The sequence below is a fragment of the Tamandua tetradactyla genome, chromosome 7 (assembly GCF_023851605.1).
Source record: "Tamandua tetradactyla isolate mTamTet1 chromosome 7, mTamTet1.pri, whole genome shotgun sequence".
In the NCBI taxonomy this organism is placed as follows: Eukaryota; Metazoa; Chordata; class Mammalia; order Pilosa; family Myrmecophagidae; genus Tamandua; species Tamandua tetradactyla.
The window spans coordinates 6,088,947-6,110,819 of NC_135333.1; the positions used below are offsets into that span (position 1 = coordinate 6,088,947).

At 38.2% G+C, this 21,873-nt stretch overlaps 1 protein-coding gene across 7 annotated transcripts in view; it reads right to left on the minus strand.

Moving 5' to 3' along the window:
- Positions 1-21,873, minus strand: part of LYST (lysosomal trafficking regulator) — a 248,660-nt gene that overhangs the window by 47,865 nt on the left and 178,922 nt on the right. For 6 of the 7 annotated variants that reach the window (XM_077168413.1, XM_077168412.1, XM_077168411.1 and 3 more), the window contains one exon: positions 12,719-12,871. The exons of the other annotated variant lie outside the window; for it this stretch is intronic. In XM_077168413.1, the coding sequence (XP_077024528.1) occupies positions 12,719-12,871 (153 nt within the window). The remainder of the gene's footprint in view (positions 1-12,718; positions 12,872-21,873) is intronic. 7 annotated transcript variants of the gene reach the window in all.

The window sequence follows — 21,873 nt, forward strand, 5'->3', positions numbered from 1 at the left end:
TAAAATCGGATTCATTACTGTGGGTAAAAACCACAGTTAAGGTATGACTGATCTCACTGAGAATGGGTCCTAATTTTCTTACTGGAGTCCTTTAAAAGTGGAATGAGGAGAGTGCCAAGATGGCGGCTTAGCAAGGTATGGGATTTAGTTTGTCCTCCAGAACAGCGAGTAAATGGCCAGGAGCAGTACAGAACAACTGCTGGGGCCACGTCAGTGACTGGACACACAGTGTACCCCAGTCCGGACCAGGTGGACCGGCTGCGAGCACCCTCCAGAACCATGAGTTCCCAAAGCTGCGGCGGCCAGCACCCCTCCCCCACAGGCTGCTTCCCAGAGGGGAAAGGAAATGGACTTTACCAGCAGCAGGGGCTGAGCACAACAAAATTCCAAATGCGAAATTAATTAGCAAATTCTAACTACTAAAAATAGGCCTCCAGCTCAGTTGAACCTAGCAGACATTGCTGATTTCTGCCCTGGTGCTGAGGAGGCAGGGCTGACAGAAAAAAAACAGAGGTTTTTTTGGATCAGATAGCACATAACACTTGAAAGGGTCTGGGCCCTGAAGGAAAGGAGGGGGCACATAGGATCTGAAGGTACACAAAGCAACATACCAACTTATGCTCTTGATTGGCAAACCTGAGGAATGTGGGTTCTGCCCTGAGAAGGATTTTTCTCTTTCTTTTTTGTGGCTGTGTTTCTACAAAGGCTTGACTGCCTTTGGATACAGTGGCAGGGTTTCTCAAGCTGCAACCGCCTCAGGCATAGGCAGAAACAAGCTTGTTTGAGTGTTTGTCTGGAGTCTGTGCCTACCCCAGGAGAGAGGTGGGGCCCAGCTCAGGTGGGTTTCCTCCCTCAAGAAATTCAGACCCCAGGGTTTAGAAATTTGAAGCGATTAAAACCAGCCTACAACCTCTCCTCTGTCTCCACCATGCCCCCAGCAGGGAGAGTCTGCTGAAGTTAAAGGTACTGCATCACCTTATACCGGTGGGACCTGCAGGCAGACAAGCGCCACATACTGGGCAGGATAAGAAAAACAGAGTCCAAAGACAGGAAAGTCTTGCAACCTGCTGGGTCTCACCCTCAGGGAAAACTGATGCAGATGACTCTTTCCTCCTGACAGGAGACAAGTTTGGTCTGGGAAAATCCAGCTGGGGTCTATAATACCTAAGTAGGCCCTCCTGAGGGTGGGGGGAAAAAGGCACCATATAGGCAGGGCAAGAAACAAGAAAACAAGAACTGAAAAATTCTGCTCTGTTAAACAAAACCTAAGCTAGTGGTCCAGAATAAGCTGAACTGAATGTCAAAGAACAGATAGACAACAAAGTCATCCAGCAAGAAAATCCTAGGTAAAAGAAGTGAAAGCAATCTCCAGAATAAACTATTTAAGGTAATTAAATGCCTAGACACCAGCAAAAAATAACGAATCACACTAGGAAAATTGAAGATATGGCTCAGTCAAAGGAACAAACCAAAAATTCAAATGAGATACAGGAGTTGAAACAATTCAGAATGTTCGAACAGACATGGAAAACCTCATCAAAAATCAAATCAATGAATTGAGGGAGGATATAAAGAAGGCAAGGAATGAACAAAAAGAAGAAATCGAAAGTCTGAAAAAACAAATCACAGAACTTATGGGAATAAAAGGCACAGCAGAAGAGATGAAAAAAAACAATGGAAACCTACAATGTCAGATTTCAAGGGGGAGAAGATAGGATTAGTTAACTGGAGGACGGAACATCTGAAATCTGACAAGCAAAAGAAAATTTGGGAAAAGAATAAAAAAATATGAGTAGGGACTCAGGGAATTGAATGACAACATGAAGCGCATGAATATACGTGTTGTGGGTGTCCCAGAAGGAGAAGAGAAGGGAAAAGGAGAAGAAAAATTAATGGAGGAAATTATCACTGAAAATTTCCCAACTCTTATGAAAGACTTAAAATTACAGATCCAAGAAGTGCAGCATACCCCAAAGATATGTACCCCAAGACACTTACTAATCAGAATGTCAGATGTCAAAGAGAAAGAGAAAATCTTGAAAGCAGCAAGAGAAAAGCAATCCATCACATACAAGGGAGGCCCAATAAGACTATGCATAGATTTCTCAGCAGAAACCATGGAGGCGAGAAGATAGTAGGATAACATATTTAAATTACTAAAAGAGAAAAATTGCCAACTAAGAATTCTATATCCAGCAAAATTGTCCTTCAAAAATGAGGGAGAAATTAAAACATTTTCAAGAAAAAAAATCACTGAGAGAATTTTGTGACCAAGAGACCGCCTCTGCAAGAAATACTAAAGGGAGCACTAGAGGCAGATACGAAAAGACAGGATAGAGAGGTGTGGAGAACAGTGTAGAAATGAAGACTATTAGTAAAGTTAAAAAGAAGAACAATTAGATATGACATATAAAATCCAAAAGGCAAAACGGTAGAAGAAAGTACTGCCTGTACAGTAATAACACTAAATATTAATGGTTTAAACTCCTCAATCAAAAGACATAGACTGGCAGAATGGAATAAAAAACAGGACCCATCTACATGCTGTCTACAGGAAACACATCTTAGACCCAAGGACAAACATAAGTTGAAAGTGAAAGGTTGGGAAAAGATATTTCATGCAAATAACGATCAGAGAAGAGAAGGAGTACCTATACTAATATCCAACAAATTACACTTCAAATGTAAAACAGTTAAAAGAGACAAGAAGGACTCTATGTATTATTAATAAAAGGAACAATCAACAAGAAGACATAACAATCATAAATATTTAATCACTGAGCCAGAATGCACCAAAATACATGAGGCAAACACTGAAAAGAGAAATAGACACATCTACCATAATAGTTGGAGACTTCAATTCCCCACTCTCATCAATGGACAGAACATCTGGACAGAGGATCAATAAAGAAACAGATAATTTGAATACTACAATAAATGAGCTAGACTTAACAGACATTTATAGAACATTACACCCCACAACAGCAGGATACACCTTTTTCTCAAGTGCTCATGGATCGTTCTTAAGGATAGACCTTATGCTGGGTCACAAGGCAAGTCTCAATAAATTTAAAAAGATTGAAATCATACAAAATACTTTCTCTGATCATAAAGGAATGAAGTTGGAAATCAATAATAGGCAGAGTGCCGGAAAATTCACAAATATGTGGAGACTCAACAACACACTCTTAAACAACCAGTGGGTCAAGGATGCAATTACAATAGAAATCAGTAAATATCTCAAGGCAAATGAAAATGAAAATACAACATATCAAAATTCATGGGATGCAGCAAAGGCAGTGCTACAAGGAAAATTTATTGCCCTAAATGCCTATATCAAAAAAGAAGAAAGGGCAAGAATCGAGGAATTAACTGTCCACTTGGAAGAACAAGAGAAAGAACAGCAAACTAACTCCAAAGTAAGCAAAAGGAAAGAAATAATGAAGATTACAGTGGAAATAAATGAAATTGAGAACATGAAAACTATTGAGAAAATCAACAAAAACAGAAGTTGGTTCTATGAGAAAATCAATAAGATTGATGGACCCTTAACAAGGGTCCATCTTCTGACAAAAAGAAGAAGAGTGAGGATGTAAATAAATAAAATCAGAAATGGAAGAGGAGACATAACCACTGACCCCACAGAAATAAAGAAAGTAATGAGAGGTTACTATGAACAACTTCATGCTAATAAACATGAAAATGTAGATGAAATGGACAACTTTCGAGAAAGGCATGAAACCAAAGTCAAACCAACTTTGACTCGAGAGAAACAGACGACCTCAACAAACCAATCACAAGTAAAGAAATTAAATCAGTCATTAAGAAGCTCCCCAAAAAGAAAAGTCCAGTACCAGATGGCTTCACATGTGAATTCTACCAAACATTCCAGAAAGAATTAGTACCAATCCTGCTCAAACTCTTCAAAAAAACTGAAGAGGAGGGAAAACTACCTAACTCATTCTACGAAGCCAATCTCACCCTCATACCAAAGCCAGACAAAGATATTACAAAACAAGAAAACTACAGACCAATCTCTCTAATGAATATAGATGCAAAAATCCTCAACAAAATCCTTGCAAATCGAATCCAGCAGCACATTAAAAGAATTATACACCATGACCAAGTAGGATTCATCCCAGGTATACATCCTAGGTATGCAAGGACAGTTCAACATAAGAAAATCAATTAATGCAACACACCATATCAAAAAATCAAAGCAGAAAAACCACATGATCATCTCGATTGACGCAGAAAAGGCATTTGACAAAATTCAACATCCTTTCCTGTTGAAAACACTTCAAAGGATAAGAATAGAAGGGAACTTCCTCAAAATGATAATGGGAATATATGAAAAACCCATAGCTAACATCATCTTCAATGGGAAAAAACTGAAAACTTTTCCGCTAAGATCAGGAACAAGACAAAGATGTCCACTATCACCACTGTTATACATACATTGAATATTATGCAGCTGTAAGACAGAATAAAGTTATGAAGTATGTGACAACATGCATGGACCTTAAGGACATTATGCTGAGTGAGATTAGCCAGAAACAAAAGGACAAATACTGTATGGTCTCACTGATATGTGCTGACATTAGTGAATAAACTTGGAGAATTTCATTGGTAACAGAGACCTTCAGAAGGTAGAAATAGGGTAAGATATTGGGTAATCGGAGCTGAAGGGATACAGATTGTACAACAGGACTGATTGTAAAAACTGAGAAACGGACAACACAATACTACCTAACTGTAATACAGTTATGTTAAAACACTGAATGAAGCTGAATGTGAGAATGATAGAAGAAGGAGGGCTGGGGTCACAAATGAAATCAGGAAGAAAGATAGACAAGAAAGACTGATATGGTATAATCTAGGAATACCTAGAGTGTATAATGATAGTGACTATATGTACAAATTTAAAAAATGTTTTTGCATGAGGAAGAACAAAGGAATATCATTATTGCAGGGTGTTGAAAATAAATGGTAGTCAATATTTAAAAACTTTAACTTATGTGTGAGACCAAAGCAAAAAATGTTTATTTGGTACAAAATTTATATTTTGACTAGTGCATTTCCTAATATAACTTATGTAGACAGCTTAATTGAACACCATAAGTACATGGAACCTTGAGTAGGGCATGAGATTTTGTTGGTTTGTCCAGAGTGATGCCCCAATAAATCCCAGAGTGATTTGAACATGAATAAAAAAGTATTTGCAAGGTCCCCTTTGGGGAATGGTGAGAAAAGGGGAAAATTCAACCTCCCCAACTTGAATTCTTGATATTCTCATAAGCAGTGGGGTCAACCAAAGCAATAGGCTGAGCCCTCAATCTTGGGGTTTGTTCACATGAAACTTAACCCCACAAAGGATTAACCAAGCCTACTTAAAATCAGGCCTAAGAGTCACCCCCAAGTGAACCTCTTCTGTTGCTCAGATGTGGCCTCTCTCTCCACCCAACACAACAAGCAAACTCACTGCCCTCCCTCTGTCTACATGGGGCATGACTCCCAGGGGTGTGAACCTTCCTGGCAACGTGGGACAGAGATCCTGGAATGAGCTGAGACTCAGCATCAAGGGATTGAGAAAACCTTCTCGACCAAAAGGGGGAAGAGTGAAATGAGACAAAATAAAGTGTTGATGGCTGAGAGATTCCAAACAGAGTCAAGAGGTTATCCTGGAGGTTATTCTTATGCATTAGATAGATATCACCTTGTTAGTCAAGACGTAATGGAGAGGCTGGAGGGAACTGCCTGAAAATGTAGAACTGTGTTCCAGTAGCCATGTTTCTTGAAGATGATTGTATAATGATATAGCTTTCACAATGTGATTGTGTGATTGTGAAAACTTTGTGTCTGATGCTCCTTTTATCTACTTTACCAACAGATGAGTAAAACATATGGAATAAAGATGAATAATAGGGGGAACAAATGTCAAAATAAATTTAGATTGAAATGCTAGTGATCAATGAAAGGGAGGGGTAAGGGATATGGTATGTATGTATTTTTTCTGTTTTCTTTGTATTTCTTTTTCTGAATTGACGCAAATGTTCTAAGAAATGATCATGATGATGCATATGCAACTATGTGATGATATTGTGAATTACTGATTATATATGTAGAATGGAATGATCATAAGTTAAGAATGTTTGTCTTTGTTATATTTTTTTTAAAATTTTAAAAATTAATAAAAAAAGAAAAAAAAAGTAGAATGAATACAGAGAGAGAGAAAGAAAGCCATAGAAGCAAAAGTGTGAAATCAAGATGAGGAAACCCTTAAGAGAATACAGAGACCAACAGATGCTGTCATGTGGCAGAGGGGCCAAGTATTTTCGGCACCAGTCTTTGGGAAGAAAGCATTGCCCTAATGATACCTTGAGTTGGACATTTTCTCAGCCTCAAAGTGTAAGTGAATAAATTCCCACTGTTCAAGTCAAACCATTTCATGATATTTGCTTTAAGCAGTCTAGGAAACTAAAACACTATCTTAAATGTGTATATGCTTCAAATATAGGAAGAAGAGCTACAGATGTAGATGAGAGATAGGTCTAAAAGTAAATGACCAGAAGGAGAAAATGTAACTGAAGTTATGGAACAGGTAGGATCACATGTTTAACAACCTAAATCTGAAGTTTGCCAACTGCTGAAGCTAAGATTGATGGAAGGCAATTTATGAGAGTTTGGTGTATCAAACTCTGGAAGAAAAAGAAGTGTTCATTCATTCATTCTACAAATATTTACTGAGCACCTGCTTATTAAGTAATAGTATTGATCAAGGTGCTGGTAATATAGAAGTTAAAAAAACAAAACTCGGCCGTTCGTCCTCGCTCCTCTCCCGCCAACCTGTTTTCGCGGCTAAGGGCTCGTGTTTTACACCACTTAGTTTGATGTAGTTTGGATTTATCTGGTCAAGGAACCCATCTGGAGGAGGAAGCCACTGTGTGATATGCTTCTGTAAAACAGGGGAGTGAGCCAAGAATGAGAACATTTCAGCAGACAGAGGATCCTAAGCAATAGAGCAATGGAGTCCCAGTCTGATAACGATGCAGGAGACCTAGAAAAGCATGTAGAACAAACTAGAGCATGAGGAAAGAGAGCTGCAAAGCAAAGGTCTTCCAATGACAGCCATAGACTGGAAAAAAAAAAAGTGTACCATATGCTATTGCACCAAGAAAACGGGTGCTGAGTGTCAAGTGCTCTGGAAATATTTAGAGAGTTGCCCTATGTTAATTGTGATGAATTCTTTGTCTTTCCTGTAGAAGTTCAAAATAAGGAATAAATGAAAGACTGGCTACTAGTTGTGTGAGGGCATATGGGCAAAAGAATGCCGATGCCCTTTCTCACAAGTGAGGACTGTGTCTATCAACTTCATGACTTTACCAAAGCCCAGACTATTTCATTCAGTTCTGGGACTTAGAAACATGGCACTTTTAGGATATTGTTGAATGCAATTTCTCCTCTCAAGGGAAGACTCACATTAAACCAGGAAACATAATGTGTAAAAACAAAATGTCATGATAATTGATGCAATGACAGACAACGATGCAGACATTACAATGCTCCATACCTCTTTAAACTGTACTTTTCCTCCCTGTTATCTGGACTAACTTGGATGTCCAAAAATAATCAGAATTTGCTAACTTTTCTCCATGTGTGTTATACTTCAGTGAAATTTATAGAAACAAAATGAGTAGATAAGCATGAAATTAGAAGAGAAAAAGTCTAATGTTTAATAAGAGCAGACTAATATTAAGTGTAGGTATTCATTTATTCATTCAACAATTTTTTGTGTGTGGATATTAGGTGCCAGGCTCTCTGCTAGTCTCAAGAATGACCTACAGTAGACCAAGTAGAAATACTCCCTCGGGGAAGCAAAATAAAAACAAACTAAACAAAAATATGTATTTCTAAAGTATGAAGGAGAAACCAACTGGATAAGAGTTAAAAAAACAAAACAAAACAGTGAATTTGGGCCTCTTTTAAAGAAGGAGTTCTGAGAAGTCTTCACTGAGGAGATAGCATCCAGCTAAGGCAAGAAGGGTGGCAAGCAGCCAGTGGTATGAAGAGAAAGGACAATGCATCCCAGGGAATGGAAACAGATCTGGAAGAAGTTCTTTGTGGCTAGGGAGTACATTTGACTAAGCAAGAGAGTGGTCTGTGACTCAACAAAAATTCCACTTCTTTTTAATAAGCAATTATCATATAACCGCCCCCTTACCCTATCCATTACCACTTCACACACACAAAATCTTGTTAGAAATGAGTCTGCCTGAAAATGTCCCTCACTTATTTCCAAGAAGGTCTCAAGGTACTGCCATATGTATGATTAGAAGTAAGTCTGCTATTTCCTCTCACCCAGTCCACCTTGTCTCACCTCATACCGCCACCAAGCCATAGACACTGATGCTACAAAGATTTGTGAGGGGCTGTTGTAACATTAGAATGTGGCCACTGGGGAGAGGATGCTATTTTCATCTGCTCCACTTGGCTCCAAGCATAATTATACACCTTTTGAGTTCCCTTCAACACAACTGAGACTATACTAGTAAATTTTAACGTGGCTTTACAGAAGATCAGTGATAATACAAGAGATACGGAACTATTACATTCCCTCAGATCACCTGAGTGTTTCTTTCCAGGACAAGTGTTGGCCTGACTCCCAGCTTGTCATCATGTGTCCAGAGACAGTTTACCTCTCAATACCAGATCTGCTGTGCAACCCTCAAAGTTTTGGGGTTCAAGCTAAATTTTCTCCTAGATCCAGAGGGAACAGTGTGGTATGTCCCTAACCCTAGCCTATGACCTAATTCTATAAGTATTAATTCCCTACCCTAGGATTAATCTCTTGATTGATCCCTTGACAGGATTAATCTCTGATAGGATGATTGGTGGTATAGACATCCCTTCCTCAGAGATGTGATGAACCCAACAGCTTTTATTATACCTATGAGTCAGAGAACAAGCTTCCATGTTTGATAAAGCTTCTAAAGTCTGTATTTTTCAGTATTGTGAATAGATGTCTTTTTTTTACCACAATAGTTAAAATAATTTGGCCAAAGAAAAGGGAAAATTTGAATCCACTGGCTAATTTAGATGACCCCTGCCAAATTTTGCCTCTAGTACTCTTTTTCTACACATTTATAGATTAATAACCCTCCCTTTTTTCATGACACCTTCTTCCTTTATATATATTAATAAAATAATTTGATTGAATAATCAGGTTACAGTCAAATGTGCAGCCTTTAGAGTCCTTTCTCATTCATGTGACTCTGTCTTTCTCTGTAATGATAAAAAAATGTGTTGATCTCATAGTTTAACCCTTAAAGGTCAATTTAATTTCTCTCCCTTTAAAATTCTTGGGAGGTACTGTCTTGTAGATGCCATATACTAACACTGTCTCACCTTCACAGACCAAGATCAGTACCCTAAAGCAAGTACTTTGATTGGGCAATCATGTAAATCCCCTGTCATTGAATAGAAAGAGGGTCAGATATCAAGAGAACTGGGTTACTAAGTAGTTTCACCACCTATCACTTCAGTTTTTAAATTATTAAAATAAGAACATTGAATCAGATGGTTTTAAATTATTGATACAACCAGCTCTACAAATCTGAATAATCTCCAAGTATACATTCACAATAATTTGGGAAAAGTTTGAAGGACACAACAATTATGGTGTTCATCAAGTTTAATAGTAATTGCTTCATTTTTCATGCTCACTGTAACAGAAAGAATTAAATTATGCTTAATTTCCTTGTGGCATATTGTGGTAGGTTGAATTATGGACTCCAGAAAAAAAAACAAAAAACATGTCCTTATTCACTGGTTTTCCTGTGGTACGAATTCCTAGTAAATAGAAATTTCGAAGATGTTATTTTTAGTTAAAGTGTAACCAATGGACTCAGGATGTGCCTTAATCCTATTACTGGAGGCCTTATAGAGAGAAAGGCACTGGGAAAGCCAAAAGCCAGAAGTCAAGAGAAACGAGAAGGGAAAGGAGAAGATATGGCCATATGATAAGTAGGTCACGGAACTCCAAGGACTGTCAGCCCACCAGAACACTACTGGCCTGGAAGGAAGCAAGCTGGCCAGCCTCAAAAAACTGTAAGATAATAAATTCCCATTGTTTAAAGTCAAAAACAAAAACAAACAAACAAAAAATTCTTATATTCTATTGAAGGGATGGAGATGATGCTGGATGCTAATAAGTCTAAGGACATAAGGAATGATTGGGGGTAGGAGGGAGAAAAAGGTTGCTATTTTACATAGAGTAGTGGGGAAGATCAAGAGGAGACTTTGGATCAGAGAATCTGAAGGAAGTGAGGGCATGAGTCACATGGATATATAAGGGGAAAAGCATTCCAGGCAGAGGGGAAAGTAGGGCAAAGGCCCTGAGGCATCAGTGTGCCTGCCATTTTCAAGAAAAAGTAGGTCATTGTGGATGCAGTAGAGAGAGTGAGGGAGAGAATTATGGAAGATGAGGATGAGATCAGAGAGGTAACCACGTGTCAGGTCATGTCAGGTAACCACGTGTCAGCCTATTACAAGGCTATCAGGCTATTGTAAGAACTTTGGGTTTAACTGAGTAACACAGGAAGTGATCAGATTCTTGAGCAGAGGAGTGGCCTGATGTGACATACTTTGGCTGCTGTGTTGAGAACAGTCTGAAAAAGAGTGAAGATAGAAGCTGAGTTAGGTGGCTATTGTAACAATTTAGGCAAAAGATGATATTGGCTTAGACCAGTGGAAGTAATCTAATTCTGGACATATTTTGAGGAGAAAGCCAACAGAACTTATTAATAGAGTAGATGTGGGGGATGAAAGAAAGAGAATAGTCAAGGATAAACCCAAGATTTCTGGCCCAGGAAACTGGCAAGATGGAGCCACCATTTATTGACATGAGGAAATCTGGAAAGAGAGTTTGTGGGGGATTAAAGGTTTGGTTTTGTACAAGAAAACCTTGAGATGCCAATTAGACTTCTGACTATAAATGGCAAGTAGGGAGTTAAATGTTTGAGTACGTATTCAAGGGAGAGGATTTTGGAACAGTGATACAAATTTTTAAGTTGTCAAAATATGGATGGTGTTTAAAACCATGAGACTGGATGGGAAGATAAGAGATCTGAGAAAATGAGAACTGAGATACTCCAAGGAAAAATCTGCAAACAAGACTGAGAAGAAATGGCTGGTGAGGTAAAAACAGAAACTAAGAGCAAGTGGTAATCCAGTAGCCAAGTGAGGAAAGATTTTTTTTTTTTTTTTTTACGTGGGCAGGCACCGGGAATCGAACCCGGGTCCTCGGGCATGGCAGGCAAGCACTCTTACCTGCTGAGCCACCGTGGCCCACCCTGAGGAAAGATTTTTAAGGACAGAATATCTATGTCAAATGCTGCTGTTAGATCAAGATGAGGATTAAGAAATGGGATCATGGACTCCCAGGGGTGTAAACCTTCCTGGCAACATGGGACATAAATTCCAGCATGAACTGGGACTCAGCATCAAGGAATTGAGAAAACCTTCTCAACCAAAAGGGAGAAGAGAGAAATGAGACAAAATAAAATGTCAATAGCTGAGAGATTTCAGAGTCGAGACGTTAGTTAGCCTGGAGGTTGTTGTTACACATTTTATAGTTATCACCTTTTAGTTAAGGTATATTGGATAGGCTGGAGGGAAGTACCTGAAAATGTAGAGCTGTGTTCCAGTAGCCATGCTTCTTGAAGATGTTTGTATAATGATACAGCTTTTGCAATGTGATGTGTGATTGTGAAAACCTTGTTCTGAGGCTCCTTTTATCTATGGTATGGATAGTTGAGTAAAACATATGGCTTAAAAATAAATAAATAATAGGGGGAACAAATGTTAAAATAAATTTAGTAGATTGAAATGCTAGTGATCAATGAAAGGGAGTGGTAAGGGGTATAAAAAAATAGGGGAAACAAAGGCTAAAATATATTGGGTAGATGGAAATACGAAGTCAATGAGAGGGAAGTGTATATGATATGCATGAATTTTTTTCTTTTTTCTTTTTATTTCTCTCTCTGAATTGACATAAATATTGCAAGAAATGATCATGGTGATGAATATACAGTTATGTAATGATATTGTGAATTATTGATTATATACCGAGAATGGAATGATCATATGGTAAGAACGTTTGTGTTTGTTTATTATGTATAAAAAAATTTAAAAATTAAAAAAAAGAAAAGAAATGTGATCACAGGGGTTAGCTAGAGAAATTACAGTTGGAGTGGTAAGAAGAAAGTCTGAATGAAGTATTTCAAAAGAGAATTGTAGGGGAGTTGGTAGAGGCAACTTTTTCTGAGTTTTTATATAAAGTAGAGCAGAGGAATGACAGCTGAAGAGAATGTGGGGGTCAAGAGAGGGATCTGTCAAAGAGGAAATCTACAGCATTGAATGAGTTAAAAACTACTCTTTTTAGGTTGGTTTTTCACTCATTCAATTATTTATAACATTTTTACAAATATGGCAGATCACCTTGGGCAATCAGAATTTAAACACAATTTTAAAGGACAAAATAATCCTCACACACAAAAAAGTTTATCTTCAATAGGACTAAGAAATAAGGCAGTTTTTAGAAATTTCAGAAACAATGAAAATTTAAATAAATTAAACCTTCATATAATCAGTATGGCTATGGTTACATTGGTCAAATGATCACTGAAAAATATATATTTATAACTGGAGTTGAATTTACCTTGGTATTATCAAATGCTAACAGGAGCGTTCTGCCATTTGTTAGAAAGATTTCTACAGCATTGTCTCTCAGTTGCCACCAACGTTTATGAATTTCTTTAATTTCTTCATATGTCCAGGAAAATGATGCTGGTTCCAACTCTCCCTGAAGGGTCTAAGACATAGGGAATATGAAAAAGTATTTGCTTTACACTAGAGATAATCAATTAATTTAATTTTAGATTTAAAAAATGAAAATGAAATACAAAAGCTTCCATTTCTGACAAAAATGGCAGATTAAAATTACGCAAGAATCCCCTTCTACAAAACACTTTAAAATTCTGGATAAAATTTGTCATATATTCCTTTAACGGCATGGCAGAGTTTGCAAGAAAGTAAAGGAAATGAAATTCCCAAAGTCAAACTAAAGAAAAATTTGAAAACTGACAGTACAGAGACACTGATACTGGCTGCCTGCTTGGGTGTGTGTTTTGCTCATATGCAGGCGTCATGCACACACCCCAGTTTCAGAAACTAAGTGCTTTGAGTCAACATCCATTTTGGGACAGAAGACATGGGCTTAGGCTTCTGGGAATCAGTGTTACAACTGAGATCCAGCTAAACCCAGAAAGCTTTAAATAAGGCTAAAACTCATGTAAGGATATGTTCCCAATTAATGAGTGGACCAAAAAAATGTGTCTATCAATAAAGAAGAAAAACCAGGAAGCTCTCTCTTTTGGCCTGGGGCCAAGTAGAGAAAAGGAAAAAAGTTTCCCTCTGAGAATTTGTAACTGTGGGATTGCCCTCACATGGATTTGGGTTAAAATTAATCTAACTACAAGGTCTGGGAACTCCCAAACTCAGAAATTAACATGAAACATAGTTCCCATATTCCCAAGTTATCTAGCAAAGGCAAATACTCTTGCAATTAATGCAATACAGAATTCCCATAAATAAAGTCCCATTGTGTAAGCTCACAAATCGACACATATCAAATATCTACAATCCTCTCCTATGTGGTCAGTAAAAAGAAATGAGATTGAAAAATGACCACTGGAAGACTATACTCCCTGTGAGTCTATTTAGATAAATCCCCATATTTTGGAGTGAAGAGTTAGGGGCTGTTGGATCAGGTCACCCACAAAATACACATTTAAGTCTTAATCCGTGGTCCTGTGGGTGTGAACCTTAATAGGACCTTTGAAGATGTTATTATTATTCAAGTGTGGACTCACTTGTGAATAGAGTCTTCAAAGATCCTATTTAGATGAGGAAAAACTGAATCAGTTTTTTTTAATTCATATGGCTGAAGGCATTATAAGCAAAGGCAATTGGATCAGGCAGTCTTAAGCCAAAAGTCAGTGGAAATTAGAGGAACAAAAACAAGGAGAGAGATGTGATGGAGGACTACTAGAACCTTACAGACAAACTAGAAGAAAGCAAGTCCTGCCAATTCCTTGATTTTGCAATCCTAGCCTCCAAAAGCATGAGTCAATAAATCCCTGTTGTTTAAGTCAACCAGTGTGTTCTATTTGTCATAGTAACTCTGAAATACTGAGACAGGAGCCATAGTGCTTTACTACTGTACTGGGTCCCAAATAATTTTTAGAAGTGGAAATGGAGAATATGGAATAAATACAATAATTTTAATGAAACTGGAATATTCTCATACCTGAAATCAAATTCCTCCTTTCTTTAATTTCAACATTTAAGTTCATGCAATTCAACATACTTAATTAAACATCTATGTGCAGCATATTCTGCTAAGTGCTCTGCATGAAATAAATCTTATTAAGACAAGAATCCCAAAGCCAAAAAGGGGTGTGAGATATTTACACATATTTAAATGCAAGATAGCAAATGTCATATAAGTAAGAACAAATGGTACAAAAGCATAGAAGAAGGAAGGCTCCTTCAATTTATTAAAAAGCAATAACATTCTTAACAGAGATTTAAAAGAGGAAATGTAATCCCTTGTAACCAGAAAATATTAGCTCATATACCAACAATAAAATTCCTTCACTGATAAAAAGATACATCTTGAAAAACAACATTATTAATTTTTTTTTTACCAAAAAGAATGCCTACTAATTTGGAGGGACTATATTAAATATTTTCATGACTTTCTCACATTTGTTTCATTCATTTACTATATATATATATTTTAAACTTTTAAAATGTATAATATAACATACCTACAAAAAAAGAAAAAAGCAATAGTTTTCAAAGCACTCTTCAACAAGTAATTACAGGACAGATCACAGAGTCTGTTATGGGCTACCATACCTCCACATTGGGTTTTATAACCAAATTTTTTTTTTTTTTTTTTTTTTTTTAAAGAGAGAGGGAGGAAGGGAAGGAAAGACAGAGAGAAGGAAGGAAGGATGGAAGGAAGGAAGGGAAACATCTTTAAACATTTTCTTGTTTTATTGTATTTTGTTTGTTTGTTTGTTTTTTACATGGGCTGGGGCCGGGAATCGAACCGAGGTCCTCCGGCATGGCAGGCAAGCACTTTGCCCGCTGAGCCACCGCGGCCCGCCCTATAACCAAATTTTATACTTACTCCTTAATTTCTTTAAAATCAAATATATATTCATTATTAAACTGCATATGATCTTATTTAGTATATTCTTAGGAATTTCTAGCTTTAGAACTTTTCTGAAGCAAAATACCTCATCTCTCCTATTACAGGAACCCCTAAATAACATTGCATATTGAAATGGAAAAAAAAAATTTTACTTTTACTATACAAAAAAATAAGAGTCTTTTTTCGAGACCAAGATGATGGCGTGAGATGCTCCAGGATTTCGTTCCCCCAAAGAATCTTTCAACAGCTAGCAAAACCTGGCAGAGCAGAGTCCCACCTTGATTAAGTAACAGAGTGAGATACTTCAGGCAGGGTTCCATTCCCACAAAAAAGCTTTGAACAACCAACAAGAACTAGCAGAAACATAACAATTAAAGGACTACAGTAATAAGGTGAGCACCAAATCCAGGAAAAGGTAATTAAAAGTGCGTGGATCTATATTGCCTTGGCTGGCTGCCCCCCTCACATCTCTCATTGGCTTGGCACAGAGGCACCTCAATCTTCCAGCATACATTTCTGGTCCCATTTCTGGAGGGAACAGATCAACCTCATGTAAATACTGGCAGCATGTATAATTGGCATAATCTCTCTGGTTGTACCTTGTGGGACTCGCCTTCTCAGAACTTGTCCTGCAGGTACAGCTCACCAACCTCTACTACAGAAGGCTGTGGGAGAGCAGTCAAAACTGCCTTAGGACAAGGAACTGCTAGCTGTAGGACATACATGTAATACTAGGGACCATGAAGAAACTGTTTCCTTGAGAGGAGCGTTCATTCGTATCTGTGTAAATGAGAAAACTCCCAGGGCAACATGCATGTGCCCAAGACAAGACACATGGGCAAAAATGATCAGGAAGGCACCTACACTTTAGCTTGGAGATAGCCTTTAAGCTCACTGTATGGGTAAGACTTGAAGGAGAGCACTCACACAAGTTGATCTGCAAAGACTGGGAAAGGTGTTTTGTTTTCCCCCCCTTCTCCTTACTCCTCTCCTTTCCTGCCTTCTTCTTTTCTTTTTGTTAGCTTCAGGCACTCAGGGAAAACTCTGCCATAACACTAGCTAGAAACAAGCCTAGCAACAGACAACTAAGTCTAAAGCCTAGCAGTAACACAGTTAAATATCAAAGATCCAGGTTCAACAAAAGAATGCAAAACACACAAAGAAACAGAAGTGATGGCCTAGGCACAGGAGAAATTTAAAGCACTATAAATCATCAATGAGGATGATGAAACCAAGACAGAGATTTTTAAAAACTGGTCTGAAATATGCTCAAAGAGCTAAAGGAAAACGCAGACAAAGAATTAAAGAAAATCAGGAAAATGATAAGGCAAACAAAGAGGATATCAATAGAGAGATGGAACTTGTGAAAGGGAACTAAACAGAGCTAAAGACCGCAATAAGAGAAATTAAAAGTTCCCTAGAGGGGTTCAACAGTAGGTTGAAACAGAAAGAAAAGAATCAGTGAAAATGAAGATATGACAATTTCATCCAGCCTAAGAAGCAGAAGGATGAAAGAATGAAGAAAAGTGAACAGAGGCTGAGGACCCTGTGGAGCACCATCAAGTGTACCCATATATGCATTGTGGAAGTCCCAGAAGCAGAAGAGAGAAAAGGGCAATGAGAACATTCAAAGAAAAAAATAGCTGAAAACTCCCCAGATTTAACATAAGACATGAATGTACATATCCAAGACACTCAGTGAACTCCAAACAGGATAAACTCAAACAGACACATGGCACAGCATATTATAATCAAACTGTCTAATGCCAAAGATAAAGAGAAAAATCTTGAAAGCCACAAGAAAGAAGTAACATGTCACATACAAGGGAGCCTCAATAAGATTAAGTGCTGATTTCTCATCAAAAACCATAGAGGCAAAAGAGAAGTGAGATGACATATTTAAAGTGCTGAAAGCAACAACTGGCAGCCAAGAATTCTACATCTTTCAAAATATAGATATATATACATTTCAAATATGAGGGAAAGATTGAGACATTCCTAGAAAACAAAAGTAGAGGGATGTTTTGACCTCTAGACTGGCCCTACAAGAGATGCTAAAGAGAGTGCTGTAGGTTGGAAAGAAAGGACAATAGACAACAGATCAAAGCCACATGAAGACATAAAGATCTATGGTAAAGATAATGGCATGGCTAAATATAAACACCAGTACTACTGCATTTTTAATTTGTAACTCCACTTTTTACTTCCTACAAGATTTAAATGGCAAATGCATAAAATGTAATGATAAATTGATGGTTTTAGACTCAAAATGTGAAAATATATAATCTGTGACAAGAACTACATAAAGGTAAGGGGTGGTGGGGTATAGGAACATAGTTTATGCATACTATTGAAGTTATGTTGGTATCAAATCAAACAAAATTGTTACAGGTTTAGGATGTTAAATTTAAACCTCATGGTAACTACTAAGAAAATACTGGAGAATATACAAGTTTAGAAAGACCGAAATTAGAGTATTGGTTGCCAGGAGCTGGTGACAGGGGAATGGGGAGTTAATGCATCATGGGTTCAGGATTTCTGTTTCGGGAGATGGGAAAGTTTTAGTAATAGAGTTGGTAAAGGTACTGCAACATAGGGAACATGATTAATCCTACTGATATATATGTTCGGGAGTGGTTGAGATGGGAAAGTTTATGGTCTATATGTATGTCTCCCACTGCACACACACACACACAATGAGCAAGTAGAGTAAATGCAATACATGATCCTGGATGGGATCTAACAAAGGAAGAGAGAAAGCTCAAAAGAATATTATTGGGTCAAATGAAAAAATTGGAATATAAACTATAAGTTTTATTTCAGTGTTAACAATTCTTGAATTTGGTAACTGCATTCGAGGTGGATACATAAATGAAGATCCTTGTTCTAGAAAATGTACTTCACAGTATTAAGTGTTCAGGAGCATGACATATATAATCTATACTCAAGCGCTCAGAAAAGTGATTAATAGACAGGCAAATTAAAGAGCTGCAGTAACTGGGAGAGAACCATATCAAGAAAAAGGCAACTTAAAAATAGTAGGGAAAGCTTGTGGTATCCTCGCTGGCTCCTCTACCATCCCTTCCCATTCAATGTGGCACCACCCTGTGTTTTCAGTACAGGCCCCTGTTCCCAGTTCTGGAGGGAGCAAACTTTATGTATATATATATATAAGGGTATGTGTCAATGCCAATCTATATAGTGGTGGCCTGAAAGAATGAACCAAGACTTTGACACACCATCCTAGAACTTGCCCTGTACACAGAGGCAGCCTGAGGACAGCTATATCAGCATAAAAAACAATCAAATAACAGAAGCCTGAGGCAAGGGATTACTCACTTTAAGAAATACAATAAAGCACCTAAAACAGGGAAAAGAGTAGACAACTGGATTCCTGTAAACTGGGGAATTCCTAAGACCATGAGCACATGACCAGGACAGGATGCATGCTAAGAAAAGAATGGAGAGGATGCTGAACGTTTGCCTAGAGCTGTTCTTCAGGTTCACTGGTAGGAGAATTAAGTACTGAAGGAGAAGTTTATGTAATACAGAGCCAATTCACAAAGATGGGAATGGTGTTTTTAGTATTTGTTTTTGTTAGCTCTTGGCATTCAAATAAATCATTGTCATATCACTAGCTTGATACAAATTTGAGGAAGAGATTCCACAGGGACTAACTTCCAGAGTTAACATACTAAAATACTAAAATGTACAGTGTACAACAAAAATTACAAGGTGCCCACAGAAACAAGAAATAATGGCTGATCCAAAGAAACAAGATAAAATATTAGAAACCGTCAATAAATAAGATCACACATTGGACACAGGAGACAAAAAGTTTAAAAAGAAAGGTTTTAAATATGCTCAAAGAAATAAATAAAATACAGGCTAAGAACTAAAGAATATAGGAAAATGATCGATGAACAAAATGTGAATTTTAATAAAGACACAGATATTATAAAAAGGAACCAACACTTAATGTAATCCAAGAGTGTATTAAGCAGATGATCAAAAAGTATTGGCAAAGTCTCTCGAGGGATGGGAGAAAAAAACATGGAACTATTACACATTACCACCGGGAAACCCCTAATACTATTTCAAACATCAGGGACACCCAAATCAATAGGCCAAGTCCCTGATCTTGAGGTTGCTCTTGTGAAGCTTATGTATATAGCAGAGAAGCTTAGCCTACCTATAGATATGCCGAAGAGTCACCTCCAGAGGACTTCTTTTGTTGCTTAGATGTGACCTCTCTCTAAGCCCAACTCTACAAGTGAAACCATTGCCCTCCCCACTATGTGGGACATGACATACAGGGGTGAACGTCTCCCTGGAGGTGTGGGAGATAACTCCCAGGGAAGATCCTGGCCCTGGCACTGTGAGATCAACAATGCCATCCTGACCAAAAGTGGGAAAAGAAGTGTGACTAATAAGGCATCAATGGCTGAGAGAGTTCAAATAGAGTCAAGAGGCTACTCTTGAGGTCACTCTTATGCAAGATTCAGTTAGACATTGCTACCTATCATAGCTTGTCAAACCCCAACCAAAACCATTACTGCCAATCCTAAATAACACCCAGGGTAATACATAAGATTCTACAAAGTTCCATGCACTAGGGAAATTTCCAGAAATCTACAACCTCCAGATGGGTCCCTGTACCAGATAAATGCTGAAATGCAGAGGGGCCAGCCTCTCCAGTACATCACCTAAATCCATCCTCCTATCCAGTATTGTCAATAGCCCCTTCCAACATGAAAAATTTTGAACGGTTATAGCCCAAATAGCCCTAAAGAGTGGGAGAAAGATCAAAGGGGATGGTGGAGTTATACAGAAAAGGTAGGGTTTAACAAATGAGTATGACTGCTGGATCATTATATTGATATTTCTTTTAGTCTCATGTATCTTAGAGCAACTACAAGCAAAAACTAAAAATTGTGGAACTGTAACACATACCAAATTCTGAAATCTGTTCTACAACTAATGGTTGTGATGTGCTTTGAAATTTATTGCTTTTTTTGTATATATGTTATTTTTCACAAAAAAAGAAAAAAGTTTACTGTGACGATAAATGCACAGCTATATGATGATACTGTGAATCACTGACAGTACACTTTGGATGATTACATGGTATGTGAATAAATAATTAAAAAAAAAAAGGAACCAAACAGAAAAACTGGAGTTGAAATCTACAATAATAGGAATTTTTAAATTTCCCTAGAGGGATTCAGAGCACATTGGAGATAGGAGAATAAAGAATTAGTGAACCTGATGATAAGACAAAAGAAATCACTCAGGCTGAACATCAGAAAGAAAAAGGAATGAAGAAAAGTGAATAGAGTTTCAGGTCAAGATGGCGGCTTAACAACGTGCACATTTTAGTTCGTCCTCCAGAACAACTACTAAATAACCAGAAACAGTACAGAACAGCTCCCGGAGCCATGATAGTGACCGGACACACAGCGTACCCCAGTCTGGACCAGCTGGACCGGCTCCGACCACCCCCCAGAACCGTGAGTTCCCAAAGTTGCGGCGGCCAGCGCCCCTCCCCCACAGACCACTTCCCAGAGGGGAAAGAAAAGGACTTTACCAGCAGCAGGGACTGGGCACAATCAAATGCCAATTGTGGAACTAATTAACAAATTCTGACTACTAAAAATAGGCCCCCAGCTTAGGTGAACCTGATCAAAGCGGAGGTTGCTCATTTTTGCCCCAGGGGCCAAGGAGGTAGGACTGACAGAAAAAGGGGGGAAAAAAAAAAAGAAGGAAACAGAGGTTTTTGTGGCTGTGCATCTACAAAGGCTTGACTGCCTCTGGATACAGCAGCAGGACTTTTCAGGCTGCAACTGACCCAGGCATAGGCAGAAGTGAGCTCTTTTGGGGGCTTGTCTGGAGCTTATGCCTTCCCCAGGGGAGGGGTGAAGCCTCACCCAGGTGGAATCCCTCCATCAAGGAATTCAGACACCAGTGCTTAGTAATTTGAAACCATTAAAACCAGCCTACAACCTCTCCTCTGTCTCCACCATGCCCCTAGCAGGGAGAGTCTGCCAAAGTTAAAGGTACTGCATCATCTTATGCTGGTGGGACCTGCAGTCAGACAAGCACCACATACTTGGATAAGGATAAGAAAGGATAAGAAAAACAGAGTCCAGAGACTTCACAGGAAAGTCTTTCAACCTGCTGGGACTCACCATCAGGGAAAACCAACGCAGGTGACTCTTTCCTCCTGATAGGAGACCAGTTTGGTCTGGGAAAATCTGCCTGGGGTCTATAATATCTAAGTAGACCCTCCTAACTGTGTGTGTGGGAAAGGCACCACACAAGCAGGGTAAGAAACAAGAAAACGAGAACTGAAAAATTCTCCTCTATTAAACAAAACTTAAGCTAAAGGTCCAGATAAAGCTGAACGGAATGTCAAAGAACAGATAGACAACAAATTCATCCAGCAAGAAAACCCTAGATAAAAGAAGTGAAAGCAATCTCCAGAATAAACTAATTAAGGTAATTAAATGCCTAGACACCAGCAAAAAATAACAAATCACACTAGGAAAACTGAAGATATGGTCCAGTCAAAGGAACAAAGCAACAATTCA